This window comes from Mastigoproctus giganteus, chromosome 8 (genome assembly GCF_048544385.1).
Source record: "Mastigoproctus giganteus isolate SK-2022 chromosome 8, ASM4854438v1, whole genome shotgun sequence".
In the NCBI taxonomy this organism is placed as follows: Eukaryota; Metazoa; Arthropoda; class Arachnida; order Uropygi; family Thelyphonidae; genus Mastigoproctus; species Mastigoproctus giganteus.
Genome location: NC_143582.1, coordinates 42,772,243 through 42,790,239, shown reverse-complemented (window position 1 = coordinate 42,790,239; position 17,997 = coordinate 42,772,243). Strand labels below are relative to the sequence as shown.

Below are 17,997 nucleotides of genomic sequence, written 5' to 3'. Positions count from 1 at the left end.
AGTGGTGATTATTTGTTCATCTATTGCTGCAATTGTTTTATATTTAGTCCAGTCAGCTTTATGGAATCTCCATCTTTTTTGGCCATCGTGATGTGCAACATCATTTGTTAGTATTTTGCAGACCACAGGAAAATGGTCGCTATTCAGTGGATTCTTCAATATTGACCATTCAATCAATGGGTATAGGACAGGTGAACATATGGATACGTCAATTGCAGAGGCTGTTCCAGTGGGCAAATGGATGTATGTCTCAGTACCAGTATTAAGGAGAGAGAGAGAGATTTTGCTCTTCCAGTAATTTCTCAATCAATTTACCACGTTTGTCTTGATGACGGGATCCCCACATGGGATGGTGACTATTTAAATCTCCCATAATACAGACCGGAGGTGGAAGCTGGGTTACTAACGCTTCCAAATCTGAAAATGAAAAATCTTGATTTGGGGGAAGGTAGAGTGAGACCAGCGAGAAAGTAAAATGTAGTGAGACTCGAACTGCAACTGCTTCCAAAAGAGTTTGAAGTTGGAGGCGTTTACACGGAATTTTGGAATCAATTAAGATTGCAACTCCACCATGAGCTCCTCCGGAAAATCTTCGGTCTTGTCTATAGGTACCGTAGTGGTTTACTGCTGCATTTATTTGTGGTGTGAGGTTAGTTTCTTGAAGGCAGACGCCTACCGGGTGATATTTATCAACTAGATTGCGAATGTCATCCAGGTTGCTGCGGAAACCTCGACAATTCCACTGTATTATTGTGCGCATTATATTGGCTTTGTATTTGTATTTGTCTCTGACTTTTTACGAGTGGGGGTCTGCTTGGATCGCTCAGGCTTTTTCTCTTTTCTGGGGAAGATTGGGCGAACTTCCATCTCTTCCTCAGCATGTATCTCTAAGATTGGTTCTTCTGGGGCTTCTTTTTCACATGTATCCATATGATCATGGGCAGGGGGTTTGTCATCTTTATCTATGTTTTTAGTATTCATGATTGGCCGTGACATAGACGGCATTGTTGGCGGAATTGTAACAGGTGTATTTATGGCTTGATTAGAAGTTGAGGTTGAAGATGATTTTGCTGATGGAGCTAGGATTGAGCGAGCCCAATCAGAAATAGAGATGTTTGGTGGGACTGTAATGTTGGTTTGAACTGAAGTGGTAGTGGTGGTAACAGCAGTTATCTGTTTATGCTGTTGGACAGTTGCTGCATATGAGCGTGTTATTGTAATTGGTGATATTTGTTTCTTTGCCTCAGGGTAGGAAACTTTGTGCTCAGTTTTATACTTCTGAATCATTTTTTCTTTTTTCCATGTTTCACAGTCTTTGGAGTAAGCGGAATGGTTGCCTCTGCAGTTTGGACACTGCAAGGTTTGTGCAGAACATTCGGTATGGATATGGTCTTTAGATCCACATGAAGCACATACAGCAGTCCCTCGACATACTGTCTGTGAATGCCCAAATTTTTGACATTTATAACATCTGATTGGGTTCGGTATATACGGTCGGACATGACAGTTCAAGTATCCGGCTTTTACAGATGTTGGTGGATTTGGCAAGTTGAAAGTTAGTATAATGTTTCTGGTTGGAAGTAGTGAACCATCCTTTTTGATTAGTATTCTTTTTACCTGAATAACATTTTGTTCTGAAAGCTCTTGTTTAATTTCTTCCTCGGATACATGTAGAAGATCCCATTCTGTTACAACTCCTTTTGAGTAGTTTAAGGTGGCATGAGGTGACACTTCTATGGGAGTTCCTGCAAGTGTTTTCAATTTAAGTAGCTTGTCAGAATGCTTGGATTGTGTTGTTTCAACAAGCAGGTCACCTGATTTTAGTCTCCGAACCATTTTTGGTGAGCCAGCGACATTCTCTAAACTTTTCTGGATCAGAAAAGGAGAAAGCTTGCTGACTGGCTGGTCAGTCAAAGAATGTATTATGAGGAAATGAGGCCAGATATTCTGGTCTGTATCCTTCTTTTGTCTCTTAGCAAAGGAAGGGGTATAATCTTCCTGCTCTCTAGAATGTGATGGGGCATTGATCCCGCAAGAGTCAGTATTGGTATAGTCCATTTTTGCTCCTTTTAGCCCTTGGCAGAGAGACTTTTCTGCCAAGATTTCCGGCCCCGCCACGGGGAGGCAGGAGCAGTGCCTGGTGTGACCAAGCGAAGATTAGTAGGTATTAGTAATATACTATGAGAAAAAAGAAAGGTGGCTTTCCTTCCTTGCTCTGTACAGGGACTTTTGTTACGAGAGCTGTTATAAAATGAATAGATTTTTTAACGATAAGAACAAAAAGGAACTGTAAATCGCTTTCTGGAAATCGCACTGGAAGTACTGAGAAATCGCTTAGTCACAATCGCTTGGCACCCGGGGCCTTATTACAAGATTATCTAGCTTACTGCCAGAGTTGAATACACCTCTGGAATTCCCCTCCCTGAATAACTCCTCATGTGTGAATGTAGATGCAAAATATTCATTTAGTTTGTTAGCTACCTGAACAGGATCATCAACAGTTGAACCATTGATATCAAGTGGACCAATCTGATTCATCCCCTTCCTTCTAGAGTTTACATAAGTAAAGAACTCTTTGCTGTTTTTCTTTGAATCCTTTGCCAAAGATTTCTTGTAATCTGCCTTCGCCTGCCTAACCACCTTTGTGACTTCATTACAGACTAGCTCATATCTGCCATACGCTTCTGGGTCACCTGATAATTTATATGCATTCGTCTTCTCTGTCACGAGTCTTATTAGTTCATTTGACAACCATTTAGGCCTAAACCTTGAACAATATTTCTTAATAGGTATGAAACTTTTAGTAGCTTCCACGATTAATTGCTTGAATGCTTCCCACTTAGAATTTGCTGTTGGTAACATCATCAGTTGATCCCACTGTACAGAATTTAAAAACTGTCTGAGACCACTGTAGTCAACTTTACAGAAGAAAAATCCCTTTCCTTTACCCCTGATGGTAATTATATCTTTAAGTAAATCCCACGTCAGTACACTGTGATCACTGTCACCTAGTGGTTCCTTTATCTGCAAATTCTTAATAGTGATGGTTGCAGGTCTCTATAACATGTACATAGTTTACTGATGTGTAATAATAGAACAAGACAGTAAATTATGTATAAAACTTTATTACTTTGTGTATAATTTATTACTCAGCTGATATACCTGTTAATTTTTATCAAAAGTATTGAAGTTGTAGTGCGGGTGGGTACTTCTATACCTACCAAAAAATATATAATAATATCACTTTGCATACAAAATTTGCACAAAATTACTTAATTTATTGACATAAGGTATTTTTATAAGTAATTTTATGGACATAAACCAAGCAAACTCCTAATTATCATTATTTAACATCTAATTTATTACCCTTTCTCAAGCTATATAAATTTCATGACTTAAAACCTATATATTTTTATACTGCTACCCATATGTAATACTTTGCTAATCAGATTGGATCCTTGTGCACTGGGTGTGGGAAAGGCTTAGACAACCTAGCTGATGTTGCGGATGAATTGAATAGGTACTTTGCATTGGTCTTTACTGAAGAAAGACCCCTCAATGCTGAGAAGAGGCTGTGTATGCAAGGCTGAGCCATATGAAATTAGTGATGTCATAATTATGGGTGATTGTTTATTAGAAAAACTTTTGAGCATAAAGACAAATAAGGCTCCCAGAATTGGTGGAACCCTGTAGTTTTGAGGGAGAGCACAAGGGAGTGTATCAACGTTAAACTTCAATTGCCATTTCTCAGCCTATCTACCTAACTTTTCTAGATCCTGCTGCAGTAGCATAATGTCATTAACTACCCTTATAAATAGAGAAAACAAGAATGGGGTCAACAATGGATTCTGGGGTACTCTGCTAATAACATTAGTCCATGAGAGCAATGTCCATTGATTACCACTCTCTGTCTTCTCTCACTCATCCATCCCATTATCCATAGCAGCATCTTGCCATTAATGCTACAATGCTCCAATTTGTACAGCAGTCTTTTGAAGTGAAACTTCTTTAGGCATGCCACAGGCAGTTTTCACATGGGAGTGACTGGCATCTGTGGATTGTAAAAAATCACCATGAAAATGTAAGATGAAATGATTCATCGCCTCCACCATTGTACTAGGCAATAGTTGGCAATGTTGCCAGCTTCTGGAAGCTGTTCATGGTGATGCAGCAGTTCAGTCAGCTAGCAGCAACACAAGGAGCTGCATTGTGATACTATAGTAGTTCAGTCAAATGTGGGAAGCACACGGCTTCAAGAAGCTGTGTGCTTCCAACCAGCTTTTGGACTACTCAGTTTTGTCAAAAGAAGAAAAGTGATCAAGCTCTGTAACCCCTCTGTCTAAAAAGAGAAGGAAATGTGTCCAGTAGAAATAATTAATGATATTGTTAATCTCTATCTGTGTGTTATTATCTGTATACAATACTGTAAATAGATTGCAGGGTTGACAATAAATTGGCCAAGACCACCTACATTACAAACCTTGATAATAAATAATAATAAATGTGGTTTCTGTGTGCACTGAACTTAGTGTATTCAAATTCTGAATCAACAGTATCAGAGTGGTACCGTGTTTCTATTCCTATAATGTCAGCATTTGATGACTTAACCAGCATGCTTGAAATTCATTAAATTTATTTACTATGTTCTTTGCATTACTGTGTAAGCAGGTAAATGTGTTTGTGTTTTTAGTAACTCTAACACAACCCTTATAATTGCTGGTTCCATATGGTATCCAAGCATGCTTGTCCACAGCATGCCTGCTTCCCAGGGCCACTGTATATCCTAATAGATGCAATGAAAGATCAATTTCACCTCTACTTATGACTGTCATTAAACTATTAGTCTTGAATTGTAAACTGTAATAAATAATCTTCTGTGTTATTGTTTTGTGAAATTATAATACATGTAGTCACTGATACTGTATGATCAGAGATAACTTTGATGAACAATATGTAACCAGAATTTTCATGCTGCTGCTACCATACCGTACTGTGATGTTGCTGATGTTCAGAAGTAAAAAAAAATGTTGGACACCAGAATGGTATCAGTCTTTGGTAAATTAAAATTATTAAATTTTTTTTATAAAAATTAAATATAAAAATAAAAAATTATAAATTATTAGTAAATTAAAATTATCAGTGTTGTAAATTTGAAAGGGCAGTTGCATAAGTTAACTTGCGAAGAAGAAACTTATCATGCATGCACCTACAGAAACTTAGAAGAACAAGTTACTTAATATACACAGTCCATTATATTTCAGGTGTGTTACAAACAGTGATAATTCATTACTCTGATAAAAAAATGATGATTAATTGAATTTTGTTGATTAACTGAAAAATGTTGACTAATTCATGATTCATTATAAAAAAAAAAAAAAAAAAAGAGGAAAAAGCAACAGCTGTTATGCACAAACTGAGAACGTTTCATTCCTGCCTGAATATCCACCACATTGTTCATTCACTCCTCCAACCAGTGCATGGCAACAAACAATATCCAGTGCCTCAGCTACAATACATGGTATACAGATAGCCCATGTGATATTTATGGAAAAAAATAATAATAATAAATATAAGAATAATAAGGTTCACTAAAGGTTCACAAAGTTCAATAAAATTTGGCAAGGCTTGACAAATCATTCTAAAAGAGTGAAATATAGAATTTCATAAACATCTATCCACGGGAGTCAAGTTATTACATGTGTAATAACTTGATTTGATAACTTGTAATAACTCAAGTTATTACAATAATAAATGGGAGATTTGGATAGCTAGAAACCTTTCTAAGAAGCCCAAATATAAAATTTCATGAAAATCCATCCACCAGGAGCCAAGTTATTACATGTGGATGAATGGGCAGGCGGAGGGAGAGCACACATGGCAAAGACAATAGTCACATTATACACAAGAGGCAAAGCCTGGCAACTAGACAGACATCTTGGTGGGTTGGGAGGGGGAATACATACTTGGGGAGAAGATACGTTCCCATTCATTGTTTCTCCTATCACTAAGATGATACGTTTCTCATTCATTTTACTTATTCCCTTCAGGGAATCAGTAAAATGAATGTGCAATGTATCTTCTTAGCGATAGGGGAAACAAATGCATCTTAGGAAGTAGCAGAAGACTGGATCACACAAAATTTATCTTTGGCAATATTCATGTCAGAACCAGATGGGCACTTTCTGGCATTGAAAAAATATTTAACTGGAGTATTTATTTTATTTGTGGCTGATGCAGAATAAGTTTGCATCCTTATATCCTTCGATATAAGGAAGCAAATATTTTAATACTAATAAAATCTGATGTGTCATTTTGGAAAAGATGCTGCATATTATAATTGTCTACTTCACTATATTTTCATTTTGTATACATATACAGTAATAAGTATTTTGCAGCATTTGGTGACATTCTTGGGAATTTTTGGTGCATCAACTACTCAGGTCATAATGCACCAATTACAGAGAAAAGCTACAAGATCTGACAATTAATTTGCAGGACAGAGCCATTTCATTCACATCAAAGCATACAGCACCATGAGGTACACCACGGCAGCTGACCTGTGACTACTTCTTTTTTCAAACTGTGTAACGAGTGAATCTGAACTTCTGGTTAGGATAACTAATGCTGACATAACAGGGCTAACAGAAATATGGATGCCGAGTTCCACTACAGCAGGTATAATGTATTTAGGAAGGATAGGCAAAATAGCAGTGGGATAGGGATCATGCTGCTTATCAAAAGCAGCCTGAGAGTGACAAAGACTTTCCCAGATTCAGACTCAAGCAAGCTGCAAAATCACTCCCTTAGTAACAACCACTGCACTAAGTACATTTGAAATGTACATAACAATTTACACATACTGTATTGTTATATAAACTTACCTATATGGACATTCTTCTCCACGTTTACATTCACCTTTAACCCAAAAGCTGCATATGTGAGGTCTATTGCGCTTGTAATATGGAGTGGTGCGTGCCAACTTCATCAATAAATCACTTGGTGCTTGTGTTTTACCTAAAGCCCCATATGGATGGCTACTGTCAGAGTTCTGAACCTAAACAGTAAATAAGAAACATTTATTCATAATTTCCATTCTTAGAAATAAGTATATAAGAAGGGGGGAAGCTTTTTTCTCTTTCAAAGTCACTCTAAATATATAGACAGAGTGGATATCCCACCTCCCCCTCTGAAGGGGTAACCAAAGAAACTATATGCTAGTAAACTTGATATACACTATGTGACAGTAAAGTCTATGGTAGGAAAAATCATGTAGTCAGGGACACACTGCTTTAGTACTGTAGAAGACATGGTATATTAAAGGTGCTTCAGTATGGGCTCATAAGTGGGAAATCTTGCTTGACTAACGTGATAAATTATTATGACATTCTAAAATAGTAAAGGTTGCAAATTATATTTCAATACTTGCATTGAAATATAACTGAATGTCGTATCCATCTGTGCTTTAATTTCAAAAATTCTGGGCACCACTGTGACAGAATAGATTCAGACAAAGTGGATTCGCCTTTTGGTGTTGCTATTTGCACGAAATGAAATTATGCAATTCAGGTCAATTCATTTATAATCATGGTCATGGTGCCCATCACAGCAGTACAAGTCCATGAAAGCTAAAAGTTGGTCTGTCACTGCTCCCCAAGACAAAAATTGAAAATGTGCAAAATTTTTGAATAATATTATAACACTGTCATAAAGCAGTTGGATGCAAAGAACAATTTTAACGTACATATCTAGGTTTCAATAAAGCATTTGACATTGTCCTTCACAATGTGAATGTTGTACAAACTGCAGGGACAGAGGGTAGTTGTAAGTGATCAATCCTTCTTCATGGGGAACAAGATAACAGAAGTCTCTACATTAATTTATTTAGTTATATATATATACAGGTGTATTAATGTCAGTTTGAGAAATCATTTGGCAATGTATATTGATATCTGATGTAGTACAACTCAATATCCCATGCTTGGTTATATTGCAGTTTCAGATGTAGTGCAAGTGTGATCATTTCAAAAAAAAAAAAAAAAATCAGTCAATGCAATGACTTCCAAAATTTGGTCTACTGCATTCTTCTTTTCTGCAGTACATTGCATCAATTAGATGATTAAATTTTTATAAACAACAGCAGTTATCTGAGAGTAATAACTAGATATTCAGTTTCTTCCCATCTTGCCTCAATTAGAGATGCAATAAAAATATATAAATGAAATACAGTCTGTCCTCGTATAGCACGATAGTTGCGTTCCTAGAAACCCTCGTGCAATGCAAAATCGTGCAATATAAACAACAGGCCCTATGGGAAAAGTAGGGTTATGTGCCGACCACCCAAGATTGAACACACATTTGGAACCAAAACATTACCAAAAGATTTTAATCGTTATAAAATACGTAAGTATTTTATAACGATTAAAATTATTTTTATTACGTATTTATTATTTTTATTACGTATTAAAATACGTAATAAAAATAATATTATATTATAATAAAGTATTTTTTAATACTAAAAAAGTATTTTTTACGGATAAAATATGTATTTTATTCGTAAAAAAATTATTATATTAAATAAAATAGTCGTAATAAAATACGTATTTTATAATACGTAAGTATAAATTATAATACGTAAGTCGTAATAAAATATTGCTAATGCTTTTGCTTCTATCGTAAGCAAACTTGCTTTTTGTTTAATTTTCTATCCAAAGAGATGACAGCCGTTCCATCTCTTCCAATTCTTTGTGTCTTAATCTAATGGATTTTAATTACACTTTGAGTTGTTCCCGCTATGAAAGTTGTTTTTATTTTCTCTGCATTCTTTGTAATTCTCGGCGTTGCCTCATTTAGGTCTGTAGCAAGTGCAATATCACATGGTCTTTCATTTCGCTCAAAGCGTTTCACAATTTCATATTTTTTCTCTATTGACAGAAGCGGACTGGCCATAAGCCTTACGGGGGAAACCACGGTGGGCCGGAGGCCGGTGTGATTTTGGCCATAAACCATAGTATGAGGCCACTACAAATTTTCCCGGGTAAGAATTTTTGACCCAGTCCGCCTCTGTTTATCGATATTGCTTCTTTTTTTTTCTCTCTGAATCTGCAGTGTCTTAGCCAGGACGCTTCCTTTTCACACCTTTTAAGTATTTTACTAATTTTTAGGGAATAAAGCACAATTACAAACGAGGTGGGACACTTGATACACAGAAACAAAGCTGCGCGCGTGTAGCAACTGAATAAACAACACCGTCAAGGCCGAGATACACTATTAACACCTCACATTTTACTAAAGCACATTTCTGGGGGTTACTACCATAAAACAATAAAAACAATTTCCAGTTGCGTTTCTGCTAGTGGAATCTGTTATAAACTGGTAGTAAACTCCATCTAATTGCATTTGAGATTATATCGATAGCTGGAATTGTGTTAGTTTTTACGTTATTATGGTGAAATATGTTTCCCCTTCACTGATATAAAACACATAAATACATTTTCAGAATCTTCTTCATTCCTATCGTGTTGCGTTCGGTTGGGGTGATTCCGCGTTCGACTGCCATTTCTTGTAAACACAAAGGCGAATTGTGTATAAGCGAATTCGGTTCATGTTATATAAGATAACGTTCCCCTATTTATAAATCGTGTATGATCGAATTCGTGTAATGCAAACACGTGTTATACGAGGACCGACTGTATAAGAATTAGTAAAAATTTTAGAGCTGTAAGGCTCAATAACTTCCAAGATTTTTCAATATATTAAAAAAAAAAGTAAGACATTACCTCAATCTTTTTCGTGTAGTGCTTCCAGTCAATTCTCTCCAAATGTGACGAATAATATAAGATGAAAAAACGAATTAATGAATTCCCTCACTCATAGAGATACAACCAAATTCTACAAGCAACAGAATCGAAAGCCCCAACCCGACCACAAAACACATCAAACCACCGCAGCAAGACCATGAGTGTGAGAAGACATTGTGTCAGAATAAATAATTAAAACCAGTTCCGATAATAAATATTTAAAATCACAATTAAAAAAAGATTAAAATCACAATTAAAATTTGGATGAACACACAAATTAAATGAAATGCACAGCTGTTTCCCTACCTTAAGCAGACCACGCTTTTCGGCTTGATTTCGTTTTAAGAGCCAAATACACACACAAACACTTTGCGATATTCCCATCCTATGAACATGGCGATCAGCTGAAAAGCGTGATCTGCTTAAGGGAGGAAAACAGCTGTGCATTTTGTTTAATTTGTGTGTCCATCCAAATTTTAATTGTGATTTTAATAGTGATTTTAATTATTTATTATTGGAAGCAATTTTAATTATTTATTCTGACACAATGTCTTCTCACACTCATGGTCTTGCTGAGGTGGTTTGATGTGTTTCGGGGTCGGGTTGGGCCTCTCAAAATAGGCCACTTACAAAATAAAAAATTTTCCTGAGGGAGAGAGTGAAACAAGCTACCATATTTTATTAGTTGCAAAATTGTTATACACTAACAGTGTAACTGAAACTTTATTAAAATAGAAATAATATTATAATATAAGACTGGATCAAATTAAAAATGATAAAATAAAATACATCGATTGTACAATAAAAGTAGTAAAATAATAAATAAAATATAAAGAATAGCACTATACGGAATACAGGCGATAAATTTAACTGTAGCTTTCAGAGGCGACTGCCTCCTTTATCAACAGAAAGACTTAACTTGTCATGTTACATCATGAAATACCTGCAGTAAAAAAATAAAATATAAAGAATAGCAATTACACTATATGGAATAAAAGTACATTTAACCATAGCTTTCAGAGGTTTTTGTTTATCAACAGAAAGACTTAACTTGTCATGGTACATCCTGAAATACCTGCAGGATCACATTACCTCAGTATCCTCCACACATGCACGGAAACAGCTCAAGAGTGTAGACAGAACAGTTCATCCGATCAAAGAATTACAGTTTCGAAGAGGGGATGAATACGGATTCCCCTGTCTCTTAATGGTATTATTCTCAGAAGAGCAAATCCACAAACTCTCGAGCCATTTGCCATAGTCGATCGTGTGAACAATCAACTATGATGGCATCGCCAGGCGAAATTTGGTGGTTCTCCTCCAAAAAATGTTTGGTCACAGCAGACTTCCCATAATCTGCTGTGGCCATTAATGCAATAAAGGCCTTTACTGCATTACTATGCTCCCCACATGATCTTTGAAATGCTGTTTTGTCTCACCAACACAGCACTACCCAAAATCTGGGCATTTAATCACATATATGACCCCACTTGTATCATTGGTATGGGATCTTTAACCTTTGACACAACTGTGTGCAATCTTTGCCCTGGCAGTTGCACACAGCGTGTCTGGCAAGTACGTAATACTCAGGAGATTTGCTCAGTTAATGTATGAAGTGGCAATGGGTGTGAACGGCTCCGTTCATCCCTGTTCCACTTACCGAACATATTTATCCAAGACCTTCTGGGGTACTTGCATTTACTGAGATCTGCCGTAGCGCATTTAATCTCCTTTCTATCCTAGGAGGCACTACAATGAAACCCAGCCCTATCCAACGAGGCCCTAATAACACTATTCTTGTGATTTTTGGCTTGTGCCATGTTATAATGCATATATTGCCCACGGCACATGGGTTTCTATATACACTTGTTTTCACTCTGGGGCAATCTCTATGATATGAATTTTCGGTAGGCCATAAAACCTAGGCATATCCTGTGACATGAGTGTCCAATTGGCGTTTTTGGAGATCTTCTCAACTTTCAACCAACCCTGTAGGATTTTGCTGATGTGCCGTTCCAATCCTACCAGGGGATCCCTACAGGTAACCCTATAAGTAGTCCCATAGTTCAACAGTACCAAGGCTTTGTTGGAGTAATGTGGTAATGCGGGTACCCTCAGAAGATCTTGGATAAATATGTTCCGGAAACAGAACACAGATGAAGTGAGCCATTCACACCCATTTCCAACATCCCTACTATCCAAACTTAACTAAGCGAATCTCCCAAGTATTCATACTTGCCAGACACACTGTGTGCAACTGCCAGGGCAAAGATTGCACACAGTCGTGTCAAAGATTAAAGATCCTGAAAGGTATAAGTGGGGTCATATATGAGATTAAATACCCGGATTGGGGGAAGTGCTATGTTGGTGAGACAAAGTGCTGTTTTAAAGATCATATGGGGGGCATATTGACGGAATAAAGGCAACAGATTATGGGAAATCTGCTGTGGCCGAACATTTTTGGGAAGAGAACCACTAAATTTCACTTGGTGATGCCATCATAGTCGATCGTTCACATGGATATTGGAACTGCAAATGGCTCGAGAGTTTGCAGATTTGCTCTTCTGAGCATAATACCATTAACAGAAAGAGGGGAATCCATATTCATCGCCTTTTTGAAACCACATAATTCTTGGATGGAATGAATGTTTCCACCTGGCACGCTCTTGAGCTGTTTATGCACACATGTGGAGGATACTGCCCATGCTCCTATGATAACACGTGCTGCGAGCCATGATCTCGCAGGTATTTAAGGATGTTCCATGACAAGTTAAGTCTTTCTGTTGACAAAGGAGGTGGCTGACTTGAAGCCTATCCACATCATCCTGAAGGAGTGCTACTTGGTGCTGATCATTAACCACTCTCCCAACCATCTGCAAATTTTGACATCATGTTCTCTATCCCTTCATTGATGTTGTTCATGAAACTAAGAAACAACAGTGGTCCAGGGATCAGTTCTTGGTTCAAGAACCAATCCTTGGAGACCATACTTCTAATATAAGACCGGTGACATAGCGGGGGGGGGGGATAAGGCAGTCCACCCTGGATGCCATCACTTGAAAATATGAGAAGTATTAACTTTAACAAAATGATTTCACCTTTTTTTTTTTTTAAATTCATCTTTCTCCACTTAAATTTACAATTGTTAGTTGAAATTTCTATTTGACACAATTTAATTAACTACAAGATACTTTGATTTTTATATTAACCGCCTGTGACTGTAACACTTGCATTTAAATTTTTGTTATGTTATTAAGGCACATAAAACTGGGGATCAAAACAATATTCACCCTTTACAAATGTGTTTAGTTAACCACATTTTTTTTTTTTTTTTATAAAGTTCGTCTTTCAAATCATTAAGTTAGCACCACATTTTTGGTGAGCAGATTTATATGAGGTATACAGGCGAGCCTTTGTATTTCCTGAAAATTCATTGTTCATTTTGATTTCTACTTATTTTATATTTTACAGATATTTTCCATTTTTTAATTAACTTCTTTATATAGGTCCCTACATATAAGTACAAAATGAAGCAAAATCAACCCAGCGGATTTCAATAGAGAAAAGCAAAGAAAGAAAGAGAAGAAGTTATTCAAGAAATGTCTGGATCATACTTGAAGTATGTTACACCTTCAACGTCTAGTGCAATAGATATTCAACATGATAAATCAGAAAAGCAAGTACAAGAGTCATCTTCTCAAGAGGATCTAATAGAGAAAGTTGTTCATCCATTGGTGGAGAAGAATATAGAAGATGCTTATTCATCCACGTGGAGAAGAATCTAGAAGGTGCTTATTCATCCACTGGTAGAGAAGAATCTAGTGAAAATACACGAGCAGAGAGAGGATTCTAAAAAGGGAAGAGGAAATAAACATATTTTTAAGGTATTCCCATATTGCTCTTTGGCCTATCCAGGTACCAGAAAATCTGAAAATTTATTTTATTAAGAAAGGCAGTGAATATTTTCAAAATAAGGATGAACCTTTTGACACTGTTGAAAGAGCAGGAGAAAAAAATAAAGGGAAATGTCGACAGCTAACAACCTCTGGTTTATAAGACACTGCCAAATGGAGAAAAAATTTTAAGAACATGGATGGTTTATTCGCCATCATAAGGAAATTTATTTTGTTTTTGCTGCAAACTTTTCATTGGAGAATAAAGAAATCAAAACATCCAACTTTATTACAGGATTTAAAACTTGGCGGAAATTAAACCCAAAGGTCTCTGACCATGAAAATAGTGAACAGCATCTCACGTGAGAAGTGGAAAAGCTTAAGAGTAGGGCTGCTGTTTCAATAAACTATTGACCACGTTCATCAGACAGTACTGGATAAAGAAAGAAAGAAATGGAGAGATTTTTACATCAGCTTTTAGATGTAATCTTATTTCTGGCTTGTCAAATCTTCCTTTTCGTGGACATGATGAATCCACATTTTCTACAAATAAAGGAAATTTTAAAGAAATGATAGAGTGGCTATCAAATTACGAACCACTTTTAAAAGAATGTATTTTTAAGTATCGAACGTTCACCTGATAGATAAAAACCTTCATATTTATAGCCAGAGATTATGAGTTTATTAACATTTCAGGAAATTATGTGAGAGAAAAAATAGTATCTGATAATATAAAACAAGCTAAATATTTTGGAATTCTATTTGACAGTACACCAGACATATCTCACAATGACTAAATGTGTGATGTAATTAGATATGTGCACATTGTAGATGACAAGGCTGAAGTGCAGGAGTCATTTTTATGCTTCTCCCCCATTGTTGGAAAGACCACTGAACTCGCAAAAGAAATTTTGAATAATTTAGAAAAGGATGGATCGGATATAAATCTGTGCTGTGGTGAAGGTTACAACAATGTGGCAACCACGGTAGAAATTCATGGTGGGGTCCAATCTAAAATCAAGGAAATTAATTCCAAAGCATTGTTTATGCCCCGTGCAAACATTTCGTCATGCGTAACGTTCTTTGGAACTTTGGAAAACCTTTATGCTTTCTTTTCAGTCTCTCCACACTGCTGGAAAATAATGAAAAAACATACAGGAATGACAATCAAATGACTTGCCCAGACAAGGTGGTGTGCACATTATAAATCTGTAAATATGGTCAAAATGAATTTCGAAAAAATAACAACTTGCGCTCTACAAACATTGTGTGAATTTCAAGAGAGTATAGATACTAGAGGGATTGCTAAAATTTTATTATCATCCATACATGATTTTTCTTTTCTAAGTTCTTTCTTTCTGGCACAAAATTCTACAAGAAGTTACCCTTACACAAAATATTTACAAAACAGCTGGAATAAGACTGAAAAAATTTGTTGTAAAGTTACAGACCTTAAAATTGTAGAAAGGGCTCCTCAATTTGCAAATACAACTTGTGAAGAAATGGATATTTCAATAGGAGGAAGAATAAGGATAAAAAAAAAAAATGCCAGGAGAAATGACAAAAGATGCTGGATAAGTTTTGTTGAGAAATGGAGGTTTGTTTGAAAGCAATGGACGAAATGCATATTTCAAAGCTGACCAAAATTTTCGATGAATTTTGCCACAAAGAAATTGTATTAGAAACTGGCTGACTAAGATGTCACTTACAAGCTGCAAAAATAACTGTTCAGGAAGTAAAACGGCGGACAGCTTTGCAGTTTGTAGAATTTATTATAAAGTGTGATTTTTCGGAATCTCTACCAAATTTATTATTATGTTTAAGGTTCTCTTTTTTTAACAGCATGTGTTTCTATAACTTCTTGCGAAAGAAGCTCTTCCAAATTAAAATTAATTAAAAATTACTTCTGCTCATCAATGGTTCAGACTAGATTATCAAATCTAGCTATATTACCTATTGAAAATGAATATGCCAGTAAAATTAATTTTAATCAGGTTATCGATAAATTTGCCTTAATGAAAACACAAAAATGGAAACTATAAATCTCTTTTGTTATTGGTTTTCATATTTTGTATCTCTTTTTGTTATTATATTAAATACAGCAATTTCTTACTTTATGTGTGTTTAAATTATGCAAATTTAAAATAACGAGTGGCAACCATATTTACGGAAAGCACCACGAGAGAGGGGGGGAGTACATACCTAAACAGATATTTGACCTGGATGAAACAAGTTTATATTGGAAAAAAAAAAAAAAAAAAATGCCTGATTGCACTTATATTTACACTGTCTGCTGTTGTCATTTGGTTTTTAGGAGCATTAGCAACTAAGGCCATATTGCTCCGGGGATATGCGGTGGTCATTCCGTGACTTTCCGCATCCTCCGTATTTGGTGGTCACGGGCTTGAACCCCGGTCTAATCAAGAAGCGTGTGCTATGCACTGCTGCTCCTGCCTACCTGGCTACGGAGGTGCCTCCACTGTCTGCATGGGTAGCAAGCTATTGTTACCGTCCTACCAATACTAGGTGGAAAAGGACCAGGTTCGAATCCTGTCGATGATGCGAGGAACTTTAATGGGCTTTTTTCACTCCGTGGCAGAGTTAGTTGGTCTCAGGCGTAGATAGCAATGTTTTTTTCATCCAGCAAAACAGGTAAATCGACCAGAGAACACACGTAATTTACAGACACGATACACATGGGTATATGTAAGAAATTACCTGTTGATCCTAATATAATAGTTTAATAGTTTTTATATTTCCATTGCTGAAAAGACTGCGCCTGGCTTAAAGGTGAGGATCGGCTAACGTTTCTGTTTGGTGCTAACATGGAGTGTCATAAACACCTGTTGCATTTGCCACTATCAAAACCCTCATGCTCTTAAAGGTTACGGCAGTTGTACACACGCCCTTGTACTGGTACTCAAACCCTAAAGGGTGAATGACTGCTGCTATTTTCAGAAGTTATCTTGGATCTCAGTTACAACCAGAACTGGAGTTTATTGCAAGGCAGAAGGAATTCCGTTCAACATCTTACTTATTCTTGATAATGCCAAAAAAAAACCCATCCGCCAAGTATTGTTGATGTCTGTTCGAATTTCAAGATTGTTTTCTTCCCAGCAAATACAAACTCAATACTCTGGCCTATGGGCCAACATGTGATTAAATCTTTTAAGGATCAGGATCAGTATTTAAAGTGCATTCTGGCTGATCTAATTGACAAAACCGACCACGAACAGATGAGCATGCAGCAATATTGGCAAGCCTTCAATACAAAAGATGATTTAAAATTCATTGATGCTGCATGGTGTGAAGTTCCATATATCACCAAATCTATTCAAAGTTCGTGGCATAAGTCATGTCCAAATCTTAGCAACTCCTTTAAAGGCTCTGATTCTGACGAAGTTTTTGCACAAACTAAAAACAAATGCGTGAAACTCGCTAAAAAGATAGGGTACACTGAAGTGGAGGCAACTGATGTTGATGATTTAATTGATTTGCATCATCAAGAATTATCAAATGAAGATCTGTCTGCAATGCAGCAGCATCACATTCAAGAGGAGAAGGTAGCAGCGAGGAAAAGCCCAGAGGTTAAAGAACAACAGAGCCTGACAGTGAAAATCATATCAAAAGTATTGAATCTTACAGATGGTCTAAATCTGTAAGCTGATGAAGACCCTAATTTTGAATGAAGCTCTAAAGTGCAACGTAAGGTTATGCTAGAATTTGGTTGCTACTATGAGTTGTGTGAGAAGAGGCAAAGTGCAAAGCAACTAACTCTGGATTTCTTTTTCAGGAGCTCAAGGGAGCAGTCAAGTGAACCCTCCACTGCCAGGGTTAACATAACACCCCCACCGCACCTATCTGGTTCGAATCCAAGGGAATGGAATCTGACCATGATGATCCCTCTCATGAATCTGACCAAGGCTTCCCTCCATCCCAATCTCTCTAGCTCTCTCTTAATTTCTGTTTGTGTTGTACTGTAAATGTTGGTTATAGTGAACGTACTTAATTTATAAAGAAATTAAGTAAATCGATAAAGATGAATGAATCTCTTTGGTTGCTCATCATTTTCTTTAGAGTGCCCAGTCTTTCAACCAAAGAAAATTAATGCTATCTACTGGTAGGGGTAACTTAGCTAGATGCAAGCCACTCTCATAGGCCTATTATCACATTTTTTGGTGATTATTTACATTACTTGTGAATTTAAATTGCGTGAGACACTCTGTAATGCAACCCTCGCGTAATTAAGAAGTCACTGTACGATGTAAATACACTATACTTTATTCACTGAATTTTTAATGTTCTTT

The 17,997-nt window shown here is 36.5% G+C and overlaps 1 protein-coding gene across 1 annotated transcript in view; it reads right to left on the bottom strand.

Annotated features, from left to right (window-relative positions):
- The window catches only part of LOC150081487 (pre-mRNA-splicing factor RBM22), a 115,424-nt gene that overhangs the window by 40,576 nt on the left and 56,851 nt on the right, over positions 1-17,997 (bottom strand). Inside the window, exon 5 of the mRNA XM_090379322.1 lies at positions 6,882-7,054. Coding sequence (XP_090235448.1) covers positions 6,882-7,054 — 173 coding nt within the window. The remainder of the gene's footprint in view (positions 1-6,881; positions 7,055-17,997) is intronic.